At 37.7% G+C, this 26,859-nt stretch overlaps 2 protein-coding genes across 2 annotated transcripts in view; one reads left to right on the forward strand and one right to left on the reverse strand.

The window, feature by feature from the left end:
* Positions 1–11,803, reverse strand: part of METTL25 (methyltransferase like 25) — a 61,112-nt gene extending 49,309 nt beyond the window's left edge. The window contains exons 1-2 of the mRNA XM_057429508.1: positions 11,569–11,803; positions 4,357–4,521 (exon numbers count right to left, since the gene is read on the reverse strand). Coding sequence (XP_057285491.1) covers positions 4,357–4,521; positions 11,569–11,803 — 400 coding nt within the window. The remainder of the gene's footprint in view (positions 1–4,356; positions 4,522–11,568) is intronic.
* Positions 11,648–18,873, forward strand: CCDC59 (coiled-coil domain containing 59). The gene is made up of 4 exons (XM_057429509.1): positions 11,648–12,046; positions 13,220–13,445; positions 15,849–15,948; positions 18,623–18,873. Exons 1-4 carry the CDS (start codon positions 11,923–11,925, stop codon positions 18,782–18,784), a joined length of 612 nt encoding a protein of 203 aa, XP_057285492.1. The 5' UTR covers positions 11,648–11,922; the 3' UTR covers positions 18,785–18,873.
* The last annotated feature ends 7,986 nt before the right edge of the window (positions 18,874–26,859 follow it).

Here is a 26,859-nt window from a genome sequence, read left to right on the forward strand (position 1 = left end):
CATCTTCAGTGAAATTTGAATGATGCTCGAGAAATTCAAAGGAAGATGCATTTCTATTTTATTTACCCTATGGATTGGTTGTAGAACTGTTATAACTTTATGGTAGAAAATCACTAATTTCAGCGTTGCTGGAGGATGTGTTAATGAGCTGGAGTCAATCTCTACCACAGATTTATTGCTTGTGAAGAATACCAAGCACCCACTTGCTAATCTCTACATCTCTACAAGTAAAGATGGATCTCAGAAGTCACTCCCTTGGGAGAAATACACACATTTCTCACAGGGGACCAACACTACAGTACACCTGGCTCTAGTAAATTGATGGAAATTTTTGTAAGTATGAGTGATGGTAGAAGAAACTGAACCATTACTGATGAGCATGCTCCTAGAAAACAAGATTTTTCTACATGACTAGGCAGATTAATGTACTTTCCCATTCTAGCTTTTTGTACAGTATGTGTTCATCTGTCCAGAAAGTGATCATTAGGCAAAAACTATATTCAGTCCTTGATCAGATCATGCTGGGAACAAAGCCAGGAGTGTTACTTCTTTAAAAGAGAGTGGGGAATTGAACTGAGCTCATGAGAAACCTAGTGTTTTCTCTATTTTTCCCAAAGCCCACAGGATTTCTCTACTTCATAAACATCTGTTATTTTATAATAAACTGTTATGACAATACTTAAAACCTAATATAGACTCTATGAATTGACAAAGGAAAAATAGACTAATACTTTTAAACAAAATATACAGCAGAAACAAGTGTTTGTAATTTCACTGAAGATTCTGCTTAACATTAAAACTCTGAAGATCAGTGTCCTAAAAAACTCTTAATTTGTAAGCATTTGAAATGAAAGGAAAAAAGGGAAAAATTTTAAAGAAAGAAAAAAGGTGTCTTTTTTGTTGATATTTGAACATTTTTGTGTCTGGATAGTCTCATCATCAGGAGCAGCAGAATGGGAACAGGAAGAAATAGATATTTAAGTTCTTGACAGAAATAAAAGTTGGTTGTTGTCCGAAGCAGCACTGTCACTTTGAGCTATCATCACATATTGCACCTTTTAGTCTTTGCTATAGGCGTGAACTCAAAAGACTGAATTGGGCAATGCTGTGTGAAGTACCATTTCAGAGAGCACCTAAGCCAAATTAAGTATTTCAAACATGCAAGAAATCCAGAAATCCAGAAACAAAAAACAGCTTATAAAAGCTGAGGTTCCAGGCAGAAATTTCATAGTTTGCTTATATCTACAAATACAAAGGTTTTATCAGTTTAGCTACTGAAGTTTCTTAGCTGTTTTTAGACTTCTTCTCCTACTTTTGCAGAACAAAAGCTCTGTTTATATTTTAGCTCAAGGAAAATTATACTGTTTGCAGAAAATTATGGATTTTCAATCAATTTTATTGTTGCTGCATTTTCTGCAAAATTCTGATAGTTTTTTTTACATTATTTTTTTAAAAAAGACATATTACAGTCTAATAGAAAACCGAATGTGGTGACAGTTTTATACTGCCAACTGCAAATTTGAAAAAAAAAATGTATACTGATTTTAAATAAACTGTGTAAATTCATTCTGCTCTTATAAAATTACTTTCTTGAAACAAATAATTATGCATGCAGATTTCCTTATTATATGTACAACTAATGCAAGAACAAAAACTAACTTCAAAACCCGTAAGAAATGTAGAGATCCATCTTTTTGTGATGAAAAAAGAAAGTGGGGCTTGAATCCTTCACAGAAGTACCCTGGATATAAGACAGGAACAGAAAGCTTAATGTTACTAATCTTCATACTGAAATTTGCTTATTCCCATTGTGAAGTCCTAGCACTGGTAGCTGGTTTCCATTTGAAAAACTTCTTCAACTCTATAATGCCATTTACAACTACGTCTCTAGTTGTGAAGCTGAACAAACTGAGGAGAGACTCTCTTTTATACATGTCTAATGCACATCTTCCTAAGATCTCCTATGGCAGAGTGCCGGGGTTTTATACCCCAGCTACCTGTGTAAATTCAGATACACCAGAGAAAACAGAAATTCCGAGTCCACACCAGACAACACCACCTATACAGAAGCTCACTATGACTTAATTCCGTAAGCAAGAGTGAGGGGATAACCATATACTAAAAAAAAAAAACCACCACTGAGGCAGACTGATATACTAGCACATGCAATATAAATACAGATTTATTAACAGTCATTGCATGACTACTACTTTGGCCATAAACACATTGCAAAGGTAGACAGCACTTTTAAACCAATACTCTAACAACCCTAACTTCTTGTATCAGATATGAATCCTGTAACAACAGAAATGCTCCTGGCTGGCCTCTTCCCCTTGGGCCAGGCTCTTTTGGACCCCATTCACTCAGTGCAAGCAAACCGATGGTGCAGTAAGAACAGTGTCCTTTACTAAGAAGCAATGGAGAAAGTCCTTTAGACTCACAACTCCATTCTGAGTAGCTGTGTCCACAATATGCATAAGATGTTTGCGCTTATCAATTATTCCAAGGGAGGACAGCGCTATGGTGAGGAAGTTAGAGAACTACGCAAGTACACAAACTGTGGGAACAGGCCCATAAGCATGCTTGTCTTAGAACAAGAAAATGTATTAAAAACATCTGAAGCATAAATGGAATTATCCTGCTGCATACTTTTCAGAATATGAGCAAGACCATCGTAAAGTTACAGTTTTCTCAGACTTACACCTCTCCTGACTTGCAAGCTTTGGTATGTGAGGAAATTAATGCATTTTCGGAAATACAGAATTGAATCAAAAAAATCTAAAATAGCTTAAAGTTAAAAGATCACAACTTTCATTTGGAAATTTGCATGTTATGAATCCATAATTTGGTATTTTGCTTCTGCCAAATGTTTACCAGGAACTTCAATCAAGTTAATTTAACTGATACTTACTGCCAAGTCAACACAAAGGATTTGAATTATAATACCATTGTATACATTTGGAAGACATTTTATTTTCTCTATGAAGTAGAACTTAGAATTACTGCATCACAAACCCAGGCCGTAGCTACTCAACTGAGCAGCACTCCTGCAACACACAGAAATATTGAGCAACTGCCTTATTCCTGATGCTCAGTTCTGCGTGACAACAAGATGAAAGAATCTTTGGAGTTTTGTCTAAGAAAGATAATCCAGGTATGAACTCAGGTATGAATATAACAAGGTAAACTAGAGAATTATGGAAGATTAAGCGGAATGGAGGGAATGAGAGCATAATAAAAATGAAGAGCTAAAAAGCAAGCAGAAGAAAAGCAGCACACAGTAGTCAAATAAGAAAAAAGGGCTTCAGATGAACAAATTGCAGAAGGAAAGAAGCCAGTAAGTAAGATCAACCCACAACAAACCATTAAAATTACCATTAAAACTGGCATTTTAGTACTTCTGAAGAAATGAAAAAGTAGGGAGCCAACCATAGAAAATGGCAAAACTGGAAAGAAAAAACTGCTGAAGAAATTAGGAGAGATGCACAGTATATACAATGGCATTATCACTTAGGATACGAAATGTCAGTGTTTCAATACATTATGGGGGTAAAACACACTAGAAGGCAGAAAGCTGCCCAGTCCACCTCTGAAAAACTAATGAGAAAACTGAAAGACAGTGACAGACCTACAAAGACCGAAGACTCCCTTAAGAACACATTTTCAGTGAAAGTGACAGAAGCCCAAGTAAGTAAAAATGCCAATTTATCATATACAAAAAAAATATAATCAGGAGTAAGCCTTCCAGTATCTAACTTGATGCCAACTTGAGACTGTTTTAATTCAATTTCTTTAACTAAAGAAAATTAAATTACTGCAGTTTTATGACATATAATTGGTATCAGTCCAAAACATACAGAATGAATAGCTTTTTTTTTTTGAGTCATCAAACACTTATTGGGCCATATTCAGCTAAACACCAAAATACACATTTAACATAAAACAAAAGAAAACCTACTTGCCAGATTTTACAGTGAGAATTTCAAAAAACACTAGAATAGAAATCATGATTCCTGCTGCTCAGGCAGAAGGCAAACAAAAGGAATTAACAAGGTATCTCAAATAACAGTGTGTCTGCTTGTCTATCTCATCTCCTTTAAAACTGAACCTCAGGAAGGGTCTATAGGTACTGAATGCTGTGACCCTTCTGCTCAAATTCAAATTTTAGCATGAGAATCCATTTTTTAAACAAAGGCAACGAATAAACTTATTAGGAACAAATGAAAAGTTAAGCATATAGGGAAAAAAAAACAACAAAAAAAACTGAACAAAAAACAAACAACAAACCACCCAAACCCAAAACTCAGCAGGTCCTATAGCGAACACGTAAAAATGTAAGTACAGATGTAAATATACCTGTTGTTCCTTGACTGTCTCCTCTCAGTGCTTCAAGTATGTCTTCTAATGGGGTACACACTCCAAGGCTGGACAAAGAACAATACTTAGCAGAGAGGGCAAACAAATGTACATTGATAAGCTTCTCTGAGTTTTCACAAAACACATTGGAAAATGTGTCATCATCTGTACAGAAAAGGAAATAGGTCTGTAAATATTGCTTAACATCTTTTGCAACAGGGCTGACAAAAAACTACAAGCAATAAATACTTAGTACCAGCCAGAAGTAACCATTTATTTTGCTTCCATAAGTGAGAAAACTCAATTTTTCTTCAGCTGCATTCCCCCTTCAGAACCAAGGTCAAATTTTGCTCGTAGCTGAACCAGTGTAACTGTGAAAAAACCTATTAACAGAGCAACTTTAGTATAATCAATAAAAGAATTCAGTCAACATGATCGATTCTCTTTTGTTTACAAACTTGCTCATAAAACATTTCCTCCTCATCCCCAACTGACAATACATGCTACTAGATTGCTTAAGAAATGCAGCTGTTCAATGTATTAAATATTTGGATTTATAATCACTACATGCTTTCCAAGCTGCTTTGTAGCTGGTGCTTCTGCTGGGAGAGTTAAATAAATGATTTTTATTACCGATCAGGTGTGAGCAAAAGTTAAATTCCAATCAATATTTTGTTTAACTCATGATTAAATGCTTCAGTTTAGTACTACTTAGTTCTTAGTGTCTGAAATGTACATTTATTTCTAAGTGAAACATATTAATATGAATCAATTATTAATTCTGAGTTTGTTTTCTATTGTCTAATTCTTATCTACTGCAGCTAAAACAATTTGTGAATTCCACATGCTTTTGCTAATAATTTTTTAATATCTGTAATTCTTTTCAAAGATATAAAAATTAACCAGTCCAGCAAACAAACTGTTAGAAAGATTTAGAAAATGTCTCCTGGTTTGCCTTTTGTCTCATGAGTAGATGTTGAGCAAGTACATAACATAGCATGAGGTAGCTTTCTCAAATCTGGCCTACCCACCTACATGACAACAGATACAACTGTTTTGACTGACCTCACCTCTAATTTTCTTAATTTTCTTGCAAGACCACAATTAAAGGTCATGCATACTATTAGAACTTACTTAAAACAGTTCCAACAGTGTCAACACATTCATTTTCATTGTATTACATGAAAAAGGCATGAAATCAGCAAACTTTGAACCTAAAAAAGGATACTAAGCTATGACCAGAATCAATATTATTTCAGCACCTGCATGGCGCTTCTTACTTTACTTCTACTACAAAATACAAAAAGAAAGCAACTTTTCTCTATAAACAATTTATCTGAACTTCTGAACATCTGGTAACTTTGAATTAGTGAACGTTCATGAAGGATAAAGGTGTAAAATGATACTAGAGAACATAAATAAAGAGGAATGCTAAACCAGAATAAAGACTGCAGATTTTAGGGAGAAGGGGTAATTTTGCCTTCCTATGTCTCTGTAAGATATGTTACAGAAAGGGAAAAAATTAGATGTGTGCATTTTGAAATGAGTGAAAAAAAGCAAATTTCCTTCCTGACAATACCTTCAAGTCAAGCAAATAATGGAAGAAACCAATATAATAGGGTAAGAAAATGCTTTTGGACATTGTACGGAATTGTTTGGATTTGGGGGAGTGGGAGATGTTTGTGGGTGTTTTGTTTGTTTTGCACTTTTTTTCCTCAAAAAAGTTTCAACAACCATAACATGAGGTGAATATCTACACACAAAGAGTATTTTTGCTTTCTGCTGGGTAAATGTTATGCAAGTTCTTACAAGAAAATGTCACAGCTTGAGTAACTGCTTGTTCCAGAGTTCAAAGATTCCAGCTGAGAGAAAACAAGAGACAAATAGAGAACTCTCAACTACTTTATTAATATAGGAAAATATAGAGAATCTAACAGATACAGTACAGGATACTTCTGAAGAGTGTATATCTTACCAACCCCAAGGACTCTGTGAAGACGATCAGGAAACGAGCTCCAAGGATCATCATCACAGTGCGAGGTGACAGGTTCAAGCTTAGCGGGCGTCCCGCAGAGGCAACGTTGACCTGGGTGGTATGAGGCTCTGCCTCCCCTGCATCGCATGAGACTCGGGCTTTTATACTAACAAGAATGCACACTCATTCTGACACAGGGGGCCAGCCTACATTGGAAGAAGTGGCTAGCAACATCTAGGAAGGTCTCCAAGGGTCGAGACTTTTCCAGGGAATTCTAAAGCAGAACTTTCCAGGTAAGAAGCAAAGCATGACTCTCCAGAGAGCAGCCAAAGCAGGACTCTCCAGGGAGGAGCCAAAGCAGACAAAAGAGTACTTTTCTATCTTTGTGTTTTCCACCACGGACCATTATCTATTGTCCCTGACACTACTGCTGAATAAGAAAATTTCAGTTAATTTTTAAGGGAGATTCACTCATTTATTTTATGTTAGATTTTCTATGAATGAACAGCGTTTCAGAAAATTTATGGACTCACTGTTGGAAATAACCATAATGAGAATTACATATACAAACTTGCTATAGTATAAAAAGAAGACTACGGTCAACCACACACACACCCATCTTACACCAAACAACCCTGCTACTGATATGGGAAAACATTAAGCCTATACCCTTGAAGAAAATTATCCTTATTTTTGCTATCTAACTGTCAAACAGCTCACGAAGATCAACAGCATAAACAAATATTCTGCAGATTTAAAGCTCACAAGATTTAGTAACCCAATCTTGCTTTCACCTTACTGCCTGCTGATTCCACTATATCACAAAAATACAACTTATCTTGAAACTTCATAACTTTCCTAAGTTAAAGACTGATTACTGAAATTCGGACTTGTCTGCTTCTTTGTCAGAACTCATGAAAAGCTTATAACCCCTCACTTGTCTGCTTTCACTTTCTCAGAACCTGCCAGGCTGGGAGGGGCTTTGAGCAACCTGGTCTATTGGAAGGTGTCCCTGCCCATGGCAGGGGGGTTGGAACTACATGAGCTTTAAGGTCCCTTCCAACCCAAACCAGTCAATTATTTGGGTTGACATAACATATATTAACTCTTCTTATAAACCTCACTTAAATGAAACTAAATTTAGCAATACTTACGTTCTACAACTTTCATGAATTCAGTTATCTGATGGAAGAACATGAACAGAACTAGTAGGATCTCATGAATAATCACAGAATCATAGAATCATAGAATAATTAGGGTTGGAAAAGACCTTAAGATCATCTAGTTCCAACCCCCCTGCTGTGGGCAGGGACACCTTACGCTTATCACCCAAGGCCTCATCCAACCTGGTCTTGAACGCTGCCAGGGATGGAGCATTCACAGCCTCCCTGGGCAACCTATTCCAGTGCCTCACCACCCTAACAGGAAAGAATTTCCTCCTTATATCCAATCTAAACTTCCCCTGTTTAAGTTTTAACCCATTACCCTTTGTCCTATCACTAGAGTCTCTAATGAAGAGTCCCTCCCCAGCATCCCTATAGGCCCCTTCAGATACTGGAAGGCTGCTATGAGGTCTCCATGCAGCCTTCTCTTCTCCAGGCTCAACAGCCCCAACTTCCTCACTAGTATATCATCTGCAATACCACTCCTACCAAATACAAATTGTTGTCCCAGCTTGCCAACTAAAAGGAAAGAAAAATCCAACTATATTAAGGTACCTGAAGCATGACTTCAAGCAGTTTGTGCACTACATGATATTTATGAATATTAAAAAGGTTAGTTTTCTCAAAATGCTTCTACTTTGGTTGCTCAGAAGATGAAATCTAGTATGTCTTTTAATCAGTCAGTCCCTACATTTGCAAATCTTCAGAGGAAAGAAACATATGCCAAAAAAAATTGGAATTACAAACAGTAATTTACAGTAAAATATGAAAATACTTAAACCACAGATTTTTCTGTGCCTGTGTCCAATTTACAGCAATGACATGATAAACAAGATGAAATATGGCAAACGTCAGCTTTTTGATGTATAAAAATATAAAAGTTTTTTCTACCTAAAAATGGATCTGAAATTTATCTATGAGGTCCAACTGAAAAAAAGGGTTCCACCCTTTATATGGTCATTATAATGAAATATCATCTGATGAGTATCTGAAAATATTCTTTAAAACTAGTTTACAGAACACACAATGTTCTGTAGCATGATTATCCTCTTGCATGTAATACTGTACAACAGAATTGTAATTTCTTGCTTGCTAGCTTCTAAAATTATAATTCAGCATATATTTGTCAAAATCCCTATAGTAACATAAAATATCATGCAGAGTAACAGCTTTGTGCCAATCTGCAATAATGTTACTTTTTAGTTTGCAGAGATGCATGAGTATGAACTGACAACTTCACATTTTCACATCAATTCTGTCAAATGTAGCTTATGTTTCCTTATACTTTAATTTGGGATCTGTAATAGAACAGATTCTAGAAAACTTGCCATAATAGTTTGGAGATTGTGAATGTATAAATGTGAAACTTCTCAAACTCTTAGGAAGCAAAGTGTTTACCATGTGAAATCAAAATGTCATTTACCACATATTTTGAGTAAGCTATTTGGGGTACATTACCACAGTGTCATTTGGGCATGCAAAATAAATCTATGCTCATAGCTACACTCCAAAAAAAGGTAGTTCTATGAATGACAGCATGTTATGAGAGCCTTTTAGGACCTTACAAGGTAAACATAAATAACAAATATTTATGTATCTGTCAATTTTGAAGGACAACCACACATACAGTTGATATTTAAAAGAAATATAAGGAAGAGTCACTCTGTTCGTGTTGGGTTTCAAGCTCTCTAATGCTTCGCTTCTGATCTCTAATGTTATTAAGTTGTATTGATGCACTCAAATAATGATAGTAAATTTCTCAATCCTATTTTTAATACAGGCTAACAAGCATTCATTTTCACATATAGGTGTTTGTGGTTATATTCACTGAAAAGATCATATTGTACTATGATGTACTTTCATCATATGACTGGGTGGACAGATACCATGCAGTCAAATAACTCAGAAATGAATTCCCAAATCAGCAAGCACATGCCCATTCATTTACATTGCCTCCAATTTTGTCATAATACTGACGGAACTTGCAGATTGTCTCAAAATCTTTTGAATGTTAAACAACACATAATAGTTTTGAAGCCAGGAAAAAAGAGCAATTCTGCCTCTTTTTTTTTTTTTTAATAATCAGAAATAATTCCTGCAGAAATCAACAAACAAATGTTATATATTGGTCACAACATGAAAGTTTCATACCTTTCTAAAACACGCACTTCATTTTAAAGATACGTAAATCATGTCTTTTGTTCCAGTAATTTCTGTATCAGATTCTGCAACATGCATTTTGAATACAGATCATTAAATGATTTTCCAATTTTAAAAATCTGCAGAACAATGCTCTGCCTTCCCGGTTGTCTTCCTGCTCTACTGGCCACTACTTCAGTGTCTGAATAATTCAATGTGTTTTCCCATAGAAAAAGGTAAAATCAGGGTAATTTTCCTTTAGTGTTTTCTTTTTTAATGACTTCATCTAGTAATTAGTTTTGCAGCCAGCCTCTATTTACATTTACTTTTATGTCCTGTTGATCTGAATCAGTTCTAGCTCTGACATTCCCTGTCAAAAAAATTGGTAGTTTTTCTTCACTGCTTCCCAACACTTTTGCTTGCTGACTGAAACAAGGTCTTGTTTCCATCTGGCTCTCAAAGTTAATTCATACTCCAGTATCTTTTTCATGCACAAATAAACTCTTTTGGGGTTTTTCTTTTTTTTTCCCCAGATATCTCAACCCTTTAAAAATGAGTCTTACAGTTAGTATTTTGAAGGTCTGGAGAAACGTTGCAAGTGATGTAGCAATTCACAGCTCCTCAATCTCTTTCCAAATCCAAATCATTATCTTAGGCTGTCTTCTATGCCAAAAGTGCACAGCGCCACATGTTGCTTTCTGTGGACCCTTCTGTTGCACTCAACGTGCTTTCCTGTCTCACATGTCATTTAACGCAGCATTTCACAGCGAAAGCTAGATGAGATCTATCTCTGCTCTGCAAGCTTTGGCATGATACAGGTTTTTCTCAGCTAAGTGCTTTGTCAGAGATTTTATTACCTTAGTTCTGAAATGGATCTCTTCGCCTGGGCTCAGTCCCCCCAAATACCATTCCTTTCAGATGCTTTATCTTCATTTCTGTGCCCTGACTGAAAGCGTACTAGTGGCATGTTTCCCTTCTGCTTGAACTGCAGTAAATTCAGTCACACAGTTTCATAGCTGGCTTCCTCTGGACTTACTTGAAAATTGCTAAAAATATGAAGTGCCTCTTAAATTGGTCTTGTCAGAAACAAAACTGCTTTCTCTCTTCCTCTGCCAGACACACAGTATTACAGATAAGCAGTGTTTTAAGCCTTTTCCAGCTGTCCTCCACGTTTCCAGAGCCTCAAGTTGAAAGACTTTTAATTGTTACATCTTTGCACTCCTGTGAAGGGTTTTTTTGTGGGGGTTCATTTTATTTCTGTTCTTCAGAAATTGGTCGCAGCAAAGGAGCCTGACAGGAGATTCATTTCTGAACGAACAAGATGAAACTTATAAATGAGACTATCAGCACAACTGCCACTACCGACAGCTCCTAAAGAGCAACTCCTCCCAACATAGCTATACCTTACCTGTTCCAAATACACCCCTTTTACCCCGGAAAAGGGTACGACAACTTAGCAGTGATGGCGACAGCACTGTCACCAAAGGGCAGAAACAGCTTCGGCACACGGTAAAGTAATGGATCGGCATGGGGGTGGCCGCAAGAAGGCAGAGGGTAGAAAAAGTCAGAGCAGCTCGGCAGGGTGGCGTTTATTCAAGCTTTTAACACATGAGGCCTGACCGCGATGGCAAGGCGGGCCATGAGGCATGTCACCGTGAGGCGGGTATGGCGGCGCCGCCACCGAGCGCTCCGCAGGCGGCCCCAGCAGCCCACGCGCAGCAGCAGCCCGCTCCGCCGCCGCCACAGCTCCGGGGATCGCCGCATCTCCCCGAGCAACGGCACCGTGGCCGACATCGGGCCGCGCCCCTGAACGGGCCCTTCCCTCTGGGCCCGCGATCCCGCGCCCTGGCCCCTGCCCGCCCCACCCCGACTCACCCCACCCCGACTCGCCCCACCCCTCCCCGCCCCACCCCGACTCGCCCCACCCCGACTCACCCCACCGCGCCTCCGCGGCGCCGGAAGCCTCCGCCAGGGGGCGCCGCAGCGCCTCGAGCACGGCGTCTGGGCGCGGCTCTACCATCCGGTCCCACAGCCCGCGCGTGTAGAACTCCACCGTGTGGGCGCGGCATAGCGGCAGCGCGAGCGCCAGGAATCGCGACACGCGCTGCAGATTGCTCTCCGCCGCCGCCGGCGACAGCTGGGGCGGCAGCGTGAGGGCCGCCCGCGACATGGGGCCTGCGCTCGGCTCGCCGGGGCTGCCGCTACGCAGGCAGGTGAATCGAGGACCGAGTGGCTTAGACGGCGGCGCACCTCCGTGACGCCATCTCGTTGCGCGACGTCCGGAGAGCGATGGAGGCGGCGCGGCGCGGGGCGTCAGCTTCTGAAAATGCCAGTGGCGCGGCCCGAGGACCCCGCCGCAAGCGGCTGTGGAGGCCCGACCTGATGCGCAGTGTCGTGGGAAGTGTCCAGGAGGGTGAGTCTGGGGATGGGGGTGCAGCCGCGACTGCCCCCCGGCGGGTCTGAGGCGGTGTCACGGCGGGAGAGTCGGCGCCTCGGGAGGCTCGGCACTGGCCAGACCCGCTGCGCGCAGCCCTAGGCCTCCCGCGTGCTTCCGCGCTGGCTCGACCGTGGCGGACCGGATGAGGACCGGTGTCTGCACAGCTGGCCGGGGCGTCCGGTGTGAGCTGCGTATTTCAGATAGAAGCATATGTGGAAAAAGGTTCAGATTATTGAACGGTAGTTGAGCAAGTGTCAAAAACGAACAGGAAACAGAGCATTGGCTTTTGCAGCACTTTCCTGAAATGTCAACGTTGGAGAAAGAATCAAAGGAAAAGTAGTGACTGGACTGATCTGGACTTGCTGCCTTTGAAAACGTTTTTAAATTAATATTATAAAAGTCAGTAGCTCTTAAGACTAATGTAATAAAAATAAGATATTATGATATTATGAAAAGAACATGTTTGACTTCAACGTCATTATACAATGATTGAGACTGAAACAGCCATTGTCTGATGTTTCCTTTCAGGCTAAATCATTCTGTGATGTAGCATACTTTTGAAGTGTAGAAGAGCTCTTCCTGGGCGGATGTAGAAAGAAAGTAGTAGCAATAAAAATACTATTTGTATGGGAAGATGTGATGGGTTATTAATTCAATATAATACAGTGATTTAGAGGCTGTTTTCTTTCCTGTGGCATTACCGCTGCAGACTACCGAAGCATCTGATGTTACTATGTTAGTGTCTTCTTGAGATTATCTTTAGGAATATGCGTTGATATTGCTTATGAAGCTGTAAGAAGAGAGAAGTGAAATGCAAGTGAAATGTTAATGCATTTTTTCACTAGGTTCAAAAAGCATTGCTGAATGTATATCATGTTGAGAACGCATTAAGAAGTATGTTTACCATGGCATGTTCTCTCAAGGGTTTTAGGCAATAATTTTCAGAAAATTTGTACAAGCTGCAGTGCTACAGTAGGAGACAGGTTTGTAACTGGTTTTTCCTTGATTTTTTTCTGCTCCTTATTAAAATTAGCACAAGTAGTGTGTTTCTCTGGTTTTGTAAAGTAAATGTATTGAAATGGTCCTGACAATAATTGAATGGTTTGATACTACTTTAGTTGTATTTCACTCTTTTTCTTATGTTTTTAGGACGAGGATTTGCATTTCGGAGAAAACAAAAGATCGAAAGGCAATACAGGAAATTATTGAGAAAGGGAAAGAAGGTTCATTCACAACAGGATAATCAGTTTACTGATACTTATCCAGAGCACTTGAAGCATCTTTACCTAGCTGAGGAAGAAATGCTCAAGAAACGGCGGCGCAGGGCTCCAGATAATTCACTTTTATCAGAAGAAAAACTTAATGAAGCAGTAGAGTAAGTTTTTTAAATGTGTTTCTAAGAACAAGTAATTGTTTCCATTATTAAAGAAATATTTTAGATCTCACACTTTACATGAACTTCAGTATAGTGATTTCCTTAAAATGCCATTAGATCTTAAATATTTTTCTTATTTGTTAGAAAATTTGAACCTACAGCTTAGTTGTGTTTGAATCAGAATCGGAAAGCAATATGAATGATGTTTAGTCCACAGAAGGTTACCACTGTACTTTAAAGACAAGGTTCAGCCCAAGAGCAATAAATGTTTGACTAATTTCTTACCATATCTACAAAGATGAGAGCCTGCCTTTCAGGTAATGTGCTTTTGCATTTGCAGAATTTTCCTTTGAATTGATGCTGAGTATTTTAAAATCAATGCCACTTTTCAGAAAGGTTGTTCCCAGTTTGATAGATTGTCTTCTTTATATTGCACTGTTTTTCTGCTAGAATGAGTAATATTTTCTGCAACTATACTTTCATGGCATGGCTAATTTTCGGGGAATATAACTATGAGCTTTTTTTTTAAAAAAAAAAGATTTAGTAAAATCTTAAGGCAGTAAAGTGTTGTTTATCAAAGTAATAATTTTAAACAACAGAAATGTTATTATAGCTTGCCATTGGTGAGGAGTTTTTTTGGGGGTTATTTGTTTGGCTTTTAATTTACTTATAATAACTGAGAAAAGTCCAGTGGAGCTTCTCACTTGTGATCTAACAAATGTCAGCAACTTAAACCTTTTTTTTCCCTGTGTGACAGTAATTCCCCCTGAAATGTTGGTTAGGTATGTCACTAAAATGAAAAGTGTAGTCACTCAGGTCTGACATTGTCTTGACAGTGTTTTAAAACAACATTCAAGTACTGTGACTGAGTTAATCTTTTTTATCCTCAGTACATGGAGTGTCCCAAGTCTTTGGATTCCAAGATGTATCTGTATTTGAACTTTCTTGAGAAGAACAATCAGGAGAGTGGGTAAAGGCAGTCAGATCTAAGCCCATCAGGGAGAGAAAGGTAGAGTTTTTGTCTGGAATAGGCAGTTAATTCGTGGGGGTGACCAAAATAGGCCTGATGTTTTTCTTTAAACCAGTGGGGGGTTAATTTTACTTAAACTATGGTCAGTGTGGTTGTAAACTACAATTAATATTTCGTCATGCATGTGACTGCTAATCATTGAGGTGGTGTGATGCGTAGAGACTTAGATAGACTTCAGTGTTTTATGGGAATATAAAGTAAGACTTTGTACATAATTCTATTTTTAACACATACTGTTACTTTAAGTGGTTTGGTACTTGAGACGATGAAATGTCATTACATAGTATTGCCACAAGATGGAGATGAGACTAAGGCAAAGATTTTTTGTTTTTTTCTTCTTTCTCCGAAAGAGTGGTACTTCTAAATGAAAGTATGAGCAAATACCTTCTCTTCCCTTTTTGATTGTCTGTCTGAAATCTCCTAGATGACAATGGCAACTTCTCAGATTTTTTAGTGTAATAGAGTCATCAAAAACTTGCTTTGTGAGCAGTTCTTAAGTATCTAACAGGGCATGTACTTTTCAACTGTGAAATGTCTTTGCTACCACACTGTTTATGTAATGGCTGTGTTGTGAATCAGAAGAAAAAATAATGTGGGACTAAATAACAAGAAAAATCCACTCAAAGTAGTGTGTCAGTAAATGCCAGATGAACAAAATTGGTTTTCTTGAACTGTTTTATTTGGTGAAAGATACCTGGGCAGTTTTTTAATACTGAAATTTTGAGGGAATGTAATTTTAGTTCCTAATCTCAGAACATTAAGGACAATAGTAATGCCATCTCCTTCAAGAAAAAACTTTTAGGAAAGCATTGCAAGGAGGCATTTTCTCCTTGCCATGTTAGCCTGATTTCTCTGGCAGGCAGCCTGCTAACAACTGGCTGTCCTCATATCTCTGCAGGTGCATCCATATGTTAGAACTATAAAGACATAATATGTTCTAAGCTAGTGCATTCAGTTTTTCTAGCTCTGAAGAGCTTGTATGATAAAGGAAGAAAATTTTTAGACACTCTTTAAACTTCATGAAGCATCATCCGTGTGAAGATGCAGCAGATAAGTGATATTGGTCCCTAAAAGCTGTGTGTAGGCTGGTCTTTGGTATACTTGGCATTGAAGAAGTTTACTTTGCTGTCTTTTCATGTGAGCTGCTTGTTACATGACATGTAACGGTGTTAGGCATCATGTAAGAGTGGTGCAAATAGGTGTCCCATCAGTGTGGAAGGATGGGCCTTCTGAAACCTGTATTTCTAATAAACTTCCCCAAATATGTACAAAATCGTGGAGGAGTGTGCTCTGATTCTGTAGTGGCTATGGGATACATGGTTATGTGTACTTGGTGATAGTCCATAGTTGAAGTACGTGACTTTTTCTTACAGGTCAGTTACGACTGAAGGGAAATGTAAAAAGAAAACATCTAATCAGAAGGCAAAAGAAGAGTATGAGAAAATAAAGGCTGAGCGTGCTAGAAAGAAAGAGGTAAATCTTAAACAGATATATTTATTGATTGTAAACAAAGACTAGATTACCATTTCTATCATTTTGGGTCCATCTGGACCCGAATAGGGCCATAGGGGAGGAACACAGATACAGGTATTCTTTTAGTCTTTTTCAACTTGACAGTAATATTCAGGCATGCAGGTCTTCAAAGTTATCATTGTTTTTGTTCTTACTATTTTTGTCTTGCAATTGCCATGAGCAGGATTTTGTTATGTCAGTTGGTACATCAAGCAAAACTTAGAGCTTCATCTGCATAGCCCAGTGAATTATACTAGACTTCTTAAATATTATAGAAGGGGAAGTAATAACACAAGACCATCATCTTGTGATGAAAAATGAAATATCCATCCTATATCTTAAGGTGTTACCATAATGCAGGCTTCATTTTACTTTCTTATGTTCTTTGACCAACAGCAAAACAATTAAATGTAATGGTATCCATGGCCAAAATCTCATTTGTGCCCTCATTCTGATTTAGTGGGACTTATTTTTATAGGGCGTATCTTAACATTGTTGACTAGTCAGTTGAGTTACTCATTTGAGGCATCCTTATTTAAATAGTTTTGTTCTTTGCCTGTACATTGCTTGTTGCACTGTAAAATGGCACACATCGCAACATCGTAGAAGTTGTGTAACTCACTGCTAACCAACTAAATTTCAGTAACTGCTGTTTAAATACTATAGAAATATATAGCTGGATAAAACATATTATTTCTTCAGTTTAGCTGATTGAAAACTAGTGTAATTCTGTGCCAACTGGTCTGTGATTGTGGGTGAGTTACATGGTTGTTCAGCTGAGAGTTGCTGTTTTGAATATCAGATGCAGATCATGCTAAAACAAATTAATTTTATGACTAGGTTATTTAGAAGAAATGGGAATACACAAAAACCCAGCAAGACTGCAGAGAATTTTCTTTGAGCAGCACATAAGAGTTATGTGAGGAGAGGTGTGAGCATTTTTTGTCTTTTCAAGATATTTAGGCAAAACAAACGGTAGCCAAGGTCCACAGTAACAGTTATCATTTATGGGGAATACTGTGTGATGATCACATACTTTCCCCTCACATATTTTAGCAAACTCTGGATTTGCTGCTACGTATTTTGGGAAAAGAAATAAGCTTAAAGGTACAACTTTTAGCCTCCACACTATATAAAAAAGCTAGGATTTAGTACAGATCAGAATGTAAGTAACAGCCACCTAAGGAAGATGAATGTTCTTGCTTTGAGTAAGCATTTGGTTGGTAGCTTAAATGGATGTTGTTTACAATGGTATGCTGAGCAGCAGTAAAATTATTAGATGGGAAGTGAATTGCAGGTAAGTTAGAGTTGGTGCTACTCTGGTTTGAAAAAAAAAAAAAAAGGAATCAATTGTATTTATCATCGTTACAGGAAGATAACTGAAGTGTGCTGAATGGAGAGATGTTAGCTTTGCAGTTTTGTTGTTTGTTTTTTTCCCTGTAGTCTCTTAGATTTCTATTTAGAAATATTTTCTTGTGTTATTTCTAGTTAATTTTATGTTGTACATCATGGGGCATTCTTACTAATTTTTGTACATCACAGAAGCCTACTATGCCATGAAAAACAAAAACATAATTGATAAATTATTGTTTATTTGGGTAATTGATAAATTGTCATTTATTAGGGCATTCTGCAGAAACACATGCCTTTGTGGTCAGCAGCTATTTCATTGCAAAGAATAAGCTTTTTGAGAAGAAGTCATCTAAATGATATGAAGCAGCCAGCCCTTCAGTTTGATTTGTGAGGTCTTGCATATTTTGGTAGAGGGCATGATATATGTGAAGGAAGCTAGTTAAGTTGCTTGTTGTAAATGTTTGACCAAATTACTTGCTAAAATTAGAACACTATAGAAGGGGCATAAGCTGTTTGATAAAAACCTGAACATATTGACATGGTGATTATCCATGTAGTCTAAGTGCCTCCATTAGTATTTTGTTTGCATATGTGCTGTCCCCTCAAGATGGAAAGTTTGTACAGTTGAAAATTTGGTCATCTCCTGCCCCACCTTCTTTCTCTCAGTAAAGACAGGAGTCTGTGTTGCTTTGAAGATGACAGGTCACTAACAGTTTTGTCTTGATCAGGTTGCCCTAGATAATGCTTCTTGTGATGCTGTTGTAGTATCACAGACCTGCCCAACTTCTAGCTACAGATACATCCCGTATCCTATCTGCCAGTCCCATGCAGATGTGTCCAGTATCCTAGCACATCTGGATTGGCAAGACATTTACATGGGGCTCACTGAATGGCTTTTTTTTTTTTTTTTTTTCCTTTCTTGCACTCCAGAGGAGAAAGTACGAAATTTTTCCACTTTGTCCTTTAAGGAGAAAAGTCAAGGAGCTCATTTCGCAGAAAGGTAGAATGGATTTTAGCAACAAACCTTATCATAGGATGTTCTACTGAGGAAAACTTGGCTCTTCTCATTAAGCTTTAGGCAATATAATGTTTTGATTGCAGTACATGCTGGAAGAGCATCCTGATTAATCCTTTAAGATTACTGGTGTTTCTAGTGTCAGTACAATACCTAATTGCCAGTATCTTTACAAAAATAAATCTTGTTTATAGATAGCTTCATAGTTATATGAATTATGTAATGTATGTATTTATTTCCTAATCTTATTTATTTCTTTAATTTTAGGAAGCAGAAAAAAGGAAACAACAAAGAGAAGAAGCCCAGCGTTTGTACAAACAGAAGAAAATGGAAGCTTATAAAATATTGAGTAAGAAAACAAAAAGAGGACAGCCAAATCTAAACTTACAAGTGGAGTTTCTTCTTCAGAAAATACAACAAAATGCATAAACCTTTGCACACATCTTAATTGCAGGTTTTGAGTTACCTGTGGACACTTTATTAAATTACTTTTAATAAATGATATCTTTACTTCTGTATGACTTTTGCTGTTGGTTTATTTTATCTCATCAGTCCAACATTGGAGGATATTCATAATGAAAATAGGTATTCTGTGCTGAGAGGGAGAGAGATTTGATACCTTGAAAATAAATGGTCTGTATTTCTAAATTTAAATTCTGTTAGCTAAGTAATATCTTGTGAATTCCAAATCATTAGAGCCTAGGACCATTTGAACATGAATTTGCATAGTATAAAGCTTTTTTTTTCTAGCTCTAACACTTCCTGCAATTGTGATTACTAAAATTATACTTACTTGAGAGGAGTGAAATGATAAATGCAACATAATTGATACCTCATGAACTGCCAAGGCTCAGAGTATGTTTTGTGTGCTGTTGAATGCGGTGTGGCATGTGAAAGCAAAGAATATAAATTATACTCAGAGGGTTATTATTAGTCATTCTCCTGGACTTAACATATACTTTGTGCTTGGTGATAACATCTTTAGTCTTTTTATTCCATGTTCTTGGTGATAGTTAACATGAAACAGTTTTTCTGATGAGGCACTGAAAATGCCTCCTTCCCCTGTGCTTCAGATAACCTGATCAGGCAGAGTGCATAATAAAAAAAGCACTGAAGTACCTGATCTTGGCCCAGCATTGCTGGTTTCAAGGAGGAGGAGAAGTTTCTGTCATTTTTCCCCAGCACTTTCCCTCTTTCATAGGTTTATTTGATTTGGAGATAAAAATGGCTTGTAGGTAAGCCTTGCTTCTCACAGGCATTCATATGAGAGATGTTTTTCCCACTGGAAGTTTTTTTTATGTACCAGTTCTAAAAGGAAGATGTTAAAATGGGATATTTCCTGATACTGTCCTTTGCTGATTACTGTGACATAGCAGCCCAGCATAGTAGTTGTCAGAAGCCAGAGCAGTCCAGTGTCTCAGCTGCTTCATGAGCCCACACTTCTGCACTGCCAAGCCACTTAAATTACTTTGGTACCACTGGAAGGGAGCAACACAGCAGTGGTGATGCGCTGTGGCTCAAGGTCATGCAGGTAGCCAAGAGAATGGAACCTTTGCTCTCATTTGCCGAGTAGCACTGTAGCAGTTGACCCATCATGTTTGTATGGAGAAAAGCGTGAAGAATGAAGGGAAGGGATCTTTTAAGGAAGGAAATAAAGCCCAGATTACTTTTTTTGATGTGACAATTAGGGAAATAGTTCAGTAGCCAATATGAGTTCATGGAGGCTGCCTGTAAAAGCAAAGCTGCTGCTTTCAACTGTGTGTTTTGATTTTAAATGTGAGAAGTTAGTCCAATGTGATACTAAACTTGTATTGGTTTTTTATTAAACTTTGCTGTGATTTTAAATGTGAAAAAGAGCAGCCTAAATCCTGTTTCTGTTTTTTGTGGTTTAGGCCCAGCTGGTAACTCAGAACCATGCAGCTGCTCACTCACTTCCCCCCTACTTTCCCTGCTCTCCCTGAGGGATGGGGTGAAGAATCAAAAGAATGTAAATCTGACGGGTTAAGAACACTCCAGTAACTAAGGTATAATACAAAGCTACTTCTACTACCACCAATAATTATAATGATAAGGGGAAAGGGAACAAGACAATAAACATAAGTGATGCACAATACAATTGCTCACCACCCGCTGGCCAATACGCAGTCTGACCCGAGCAGTGATCTAGGCCTTCCAGGTAACCCCCCAGTTTATATACTGGGCATGACGTGTTGTGGTATGGAATACCCCTTTGGTTAGTTTGGGTCAGGTGTCCTATCTCTGCTTCCTCCCTGCTTCTTGTGCCCCTCCTCCCTGGCAGAGCATGAGACTCAGTCCTTGGTCAGACTAAACATTACTGAGCAACAACTAAAACCATCGGTGTTATCAGCGCTGTTCCCAGGCTGAAAGTCGAAAACACAGCACTGCATCAGCTACTAAGAAGAAAAACGACTGCTACTGCTGAACCCAGGACACTCTTCATGGTATTTTTGGTGGTTTGTTTTTTTTCCCCTACTCACACTCAACCTCTCTAGCAGCTTGTTTTCTATTCTCTGAAAGCGTGCAGATCTCAAGTAGTTATGTCTTCTTTCCAGTACATCTTCTGAATAAGATGAAGTGGAACGGATAGATAGGGCTGCACAGTTTGAAATTCTGTTCTCCAAGTTGGATGATCGGTGAATGCAGGCAACTTTAGACGTTTTACTATTTTCATTTTCTTTAATTATAGACCAGTGAAACTGTGAATCAGAAATAAAGGGGAGAAGAAAGCATCAGGTACAGACATTAATTTTCTCTTTTCAATCCTGAGGAAGAGAATGTGAAGCTTCCCTTGCTCCTTTTGCAGGGTAACTTCTTGGGGAAATCATAATAGTAATTTCAATGGATTATCTCACTAAGCCGGTTTTGACATAACAGGGACTTTCTCAACCCATACCCATCTAGAAATAATTATTTTTTTTTTTGCCACTAATAGGAAGAAAACCGAGCCAAAACATCCTTTCACTGTTAAGATACTAAGGTTTTGGCAATGTGGACTTGGATTTTTCTTTTTAATCTTTACAGTCTGATAAATTATGCCTGTACTAAGAAAGGTTAAGAACATTAAGTAAAAAACTTGATGTTATTCTCAGCGTCTGTTTCTGCTTTCATAAAGTAATGTTTTAAGTCATTAATCAAAGAGTTTAGACGCAATTTGAAATGTATTAATGAACAGAAGAAGTTTGAGCATAAGAAAAATGTAAGGACACGACAGAGCTCTGAAATATCAATTTGCCGTATAATTTTATTAACTGATGCATACCTTCTGGAAGTTAGTGACGGGAGTAGTTAATGAATTGAAAGCCATGCAGCAAATTTGCTGGCTTCCCTCTGAAGAAAACCTTTACGGGATATGTAAAAGAAAAAAACAAGTAAAGTAGTTCAGTTTGAACTCTTAGTAAAATAGTTGGTCTATTTACAAAGCTGCTGTGTAACTTGACCTACAGCATGCTAATTGCTCTAACTTTTGTCTACAGCTCTGTCATGTCTCTCTTTTGGGAAAATATGTAAAGCCAGGCTTGAAAATAATTATCCAAATTGCTATTAATTAAAAACTACATAGAAAACAAAGTTGATGACAGAGCTATAGATAAAAGAGCAATTAGCATGTTGTAGGTCAAGTTACACAGCAGGTTTGTGAATGGACCAATAAGAGCAGTGGTTCTGTAGCTACCAGCAGAATTAGTGATGGCTACTTCAAAATGAAGTAGCTGTCACTAATAATTTGGGAAGCTATTTAACGTTTTAAAAAGTTAAAACTGTAGTGTAAGGGATAGTATGTTTTAGGTAAACAGCCAACTCAAATCAGTTACACATTATGGCTTAGATGTCATTAAGGAGACCCAGATGATGAAACATGTACAGTAGCAAGATAATGCTAGATTATGGTAAGGCCTTGATGTTTCATTCAATCACTAATGTTTAATGTTTATGTTCAATTTCTTTTATTGTCACATTAAGCTAGAAAAAATAAATAGATTTGTTTTAGAATAGAATCCTAAGAATACTTAATAATACTTAATAATGAATTTTTAAATTTGCTCTTAGTTTCAAGAGCTGGATGTAGTTTTGGATGTAGAAGTATACTCCCAGCTAGTCAGGCTGGTGCTGTTAAAACTTCTTTCCCCAAGAGCTGCATACACCAAGTGCTTATAATTAAAACAGTCTTCAGGCTGATATAATTTATGTTTCCTACCTACTCCAGTTTTGGGTTTGCTCCCGGATGATAGGACTGCAGTATTTTTGTTGAGGATTTTCCAGGGAGGAATGGAAGTAGCTGCCCTCCACAGGTGGCTGTCTTACTGGTAGGAAATGCCTCTGGTCTCAGCATTTAGAGCATTTAAGATTTACTGTGCACATACAAGCTCTGCATTCACTGCACACAGTATGTCTGATCTGGCCCCAGAATTATGGCAGGAAGCTTTACAGCTGATCTGTACAGATACTGAGCATTTAAAGCTTTGAGAAATTTTACTGCTGTTTACATACATGGCACAAAATTAGCTTGCTCAGCATCCCTGACAGTTGGCAACACAGTATTCAAATCTGCATCCACATTACTAGATATTTTAAAGTTATGTGAGAATGTTAGGTCATCAAACTTCACCAGAAGACATTACTGGATGCAAAAAGTCCACCAACACCAAATATTTCACAACCCTACCTGTTAATAAATTAAGGTCAAGATTATTTTCTTGTAAGTGCAGTTGCTTTTGCTTTGGTGTCCTTTTTCAGTTTGTATCTTCTGATGTTAGCTGAAAACATCTGCTTTCTTCACTAATGATCATGAAGCATTTGTCTGCTGGAGGTAGGATGTCTCCTCTCAGCTATATGAAGCTGTAATATGAAATATTTTATATTCCACTGTAATCATTAATGTGTGATTTTGTCATCTCAGAGAAATATGATATAATATAATCTCTGCTTTTGAATACAGCACATACATTTCATTCTCCAAAGACAATGCAGTGAAAGCTTTTTTTAATGCTTTTTTGATGTCTCCAAATAATGATCTGTCTGTAGAAATTATAGGTATAAAAAGCATTAACTCATGCAGTATCATAATTTCTACTGATATTTATGGGTTTTTTTTCCTGCTATTTATTTTATTTTGGGATTCCCCCCCCCTTATAAATAGTATAAATAAAACTGGTACCTTAGGTTGAAAATGGGATTTGGATTTAATGAAGTGAACAGTGTTCTTTTATAAATAATCTATTGTGTATTAAAATACACTTAGTGGTTGATAAACCAATGCACATTAGAATATCAATGTATTCAAAGTTTGTTTTTTATAATTGCTGTATAGGTGCCAACATGTTGGATTGCGTTACAGATTTGAAAATACAAAACAGTATTTCATATCCACTGTGCTCAAGATTAAAACAGAGGAAAAGGGATATAAATTACGTACACATCCATGCCCACATATAGGTATCTCTAAGCAGTTGACTGATTTTCAGGTAATTAATTAGGATGGCCATTTTTAATGTTGAAACTATGTCCCATTGTCCAGGTGGTAGTGATTGCTGTTGTCAGTGTTATTTTAAAACCAGTTAGATGCACATCATTTTGTGGTAATTTCACTTTTTGAATCTGCAAGTGCGTGAGCTGTTGCTCCGCTGTCCCTTTTTACAGAATTCTGCTCTGAAGGCAGTGGAGGTACACTGATAAATTGCTTTCACACTGAGAGCAATAAATCATGCCAAAAATGGCACTTTGTATTTAACAAATATTTTCTCTGGGAGTGTACAAAGAGGGCAAAACCCAGTTACAACACACAGGAGCACTTTCCATTTCTGAATCATAACTAAAGTAGAGCAAGGTGTCAAATTTTCAGCTGCATAAGTGGGGAAAGACAACTCTTCCAACCCATGCCCTTGCTTCCCATCCCTGCTCAGAGCAACACTTAGGAATGGGCTTCATCTTGAATCAGTGGGCCTTAAACAAAGTTCATCATACAAAGTAAGACAAGCTGGAAAAAGGCTGCCTCATCCATCCTCTGACCTCTTGTGCTGTTTGGTTGTTTTTTTTTAAGTTGGAACCTTTGTCTTATGGGTTTGTAACTCTGTCTGGAAGAGTACTTTTCATTACACCACACCTGACCGCTCTGTAAAAGCAAATGAGCAGTTACGTGATGATAAGCAGGCACAGCTCGTTAAGGGCAGTACCATGTTGGAAGCTCACTGAAACACCAGATTTTTGGGTGCATTATCAGGAGATATCAGAATTAAGCATATTTCTGTGGGCATCTTGAGGTCATAAATGGCATACAGGAGGGATTTTGCATGAAAGTTTTAAATTTGAAGTAAATTCTGAATATCGCTCATACATTCAACTTTCACAACTGATGAATTAGCGAGGTTTTTTGGCTAGAAAGTGAATTTCTATTTAATACTCTGTGTATGATAAAAATGAAGGTTGTTTGCCACCTTCCTTGGTTCTGAAAGGTGGAGGTATTTTGCAAAAGTAATGTATGCCACAACTTTCACAGTAGCACCCTTAATTTTCTAATATTTTTAACTTTCTGAAGATTCTTTGGTATATTAGTAACTCTTTCACAATAGGTCATCACCTGCCTTGGATTTGACAAACAAAAACATGGGTATGGTAAAGATTGAATATTTACTGTTTAAGGAAAAACTTGTAATGAGCAGCAAAGCCAGGAAAAAGCATAATCAGAGGTAAGCTTTACCTGAAAATATGATGTGCAGGTAAGACTGTCACAGTCTCTAATTTCCTTAGAATGTCATTTGGCAAGTGTGAAATTAAGCTACTCTGGTCCTTAGGTACCCGTAAAACAACCCACAACACCACAAAACAACACCCCTCCACCCCCCCAAAACAAACGCAGGAACAACTAAAAACATCTCTGTCAGTCCATTTTCATTAGGTATCTCCCAAAGAGGTGTTGTCTAAATACTGTAAACTTTATACAGAAATGATTCTTTGATGTGTGCTATGGAAAAAATATCAGCAATGATGATTTGTTTGCTATTTGAATTATTATCCATTCAGGGGCATTATTTCTTCTCCACCAAAACCTAATTTGTACTGAAGACTGCAGACTTTTGCATCTGTTAACAGTTGTGTATTAATTATATGCAGAAAAGCTTTTCATTGCCCTTTAATTTCATTATCTTTTAGTTTCAGTTCTACGGTAGTATAAAATCGTAAACAGCTCTTTGCAGATGGTAGCAGGGCTGTTGTGTGTGAGAGGAGAGATTTATTCTGGGCTGGTTTTGTTATTAGATGTGAGGAAGGCCATTAAAGTGATAGGAGATCAGAGAAGTGTATTTTTTACTTCTCTAACCAGCATGGAGGAAGAGATCTTATTCTTTTTGGGTTGGGACACAAGTGTTTCCCTAAACCGTGTTTTCTTCTTTGACACATTAAGAGTCCACTTCCTCATAAGCTTATATTTTTTTCAATGGAAAGTGACCCATGACAGTAAAGCTCGGAGACCAACAGAAAAGAAAGGGATGAAAGGCACAAAAAGTTGCCTTATTAAAGTTTGCCTGTGTCAAAGTCTTAATAAAAATAATCATCATACAGGTTCATACAAACTAGTGTTTTAGAAAACCAGTGCATATGTTTAGTGAAAAAACTCACTCATGTAGTTTAACAGAGAAGTTTACATTTACAGAACTTATTTTATTATAAGCTTTTTAGGGTATACATCGAGGCTATTTCTTTGAGTTTAAAACAGGGATGCCATTGCAAGTAGCTAAATAATCTCAACTGGGGAAAGAAAAGTAGAAAATACTTTTCCCTACTTGAAGTGTGGGAAATAAGTACTGCAAAGCAAAGGGTTATTTATTACCAAAAGCCAGTGTTGTGATCTGGTTTACTTATTTTAAAACTTGAAGCTCCTTTCAGGTTTTTAGAGTAAACAAACAAGCAAGCAAGAAACAAACAACAACAACAAAAAGAAGAGACAAAAATCCCCCAACCAAACACTCTGAAATTTAAGTTTTCCCTGATGCCAACTGGATTTGGTGTTTCTCAATGACTGTTTCTATAGCAAAAGCAAACTTATTATGAAAACAATTTAAAAATATTTTTTTAAGATCTCATGTTTGTGGTTATCTAGCTTTAGAATGTGATATCAAATACCTGTCTCCTTTTCAGCTTTGCCACAGAAAGGATGGAAAGAAATAATTTGAGCACTTCTGCTTCCCTGGTGTTGCATATGTGCAAGCACCTTTCAGGGGCTCTTTTTGTTCTTGGTGAAGAAAAGGCCACTGGGTGGAGGCATGGAGCTGAATCTCATGAGGACACAGCTATTCATAGATTAACAAACATAAAAAGAGGGACATTAAGATCAAAACTAGGTAGACTTGCTTAACAAAGTCTGTAGGACTTGATCATTATTGGAAGTTGTGCACACCTTCCTTAAAACCTACTGATTATAACTTTAAATTATTTCTGGCATTAGAGAATCTATGGAAAACTTTTTTGAACTGCTCAGATGTATCTCATATTTA

Source organism: Pezoporus wallicus, unplaced genomic scaffold, assembly GCF_028554395.1.
Source record: "Pezoporus wallicus isolate ANWC-B61680 ecotype Strahan unplaced genomic scaffold, APGP_CSIRO_Pwel_v1 contig_5069, whole genome shotgun sequence".
In the NCBI taxonomy this organism is placed as follows: Eukaryota; Metazoa; Chordata; class Aves; order Psittaciformes; family Psittacidae; genus Pezoporus; species Pezoporus wallicus.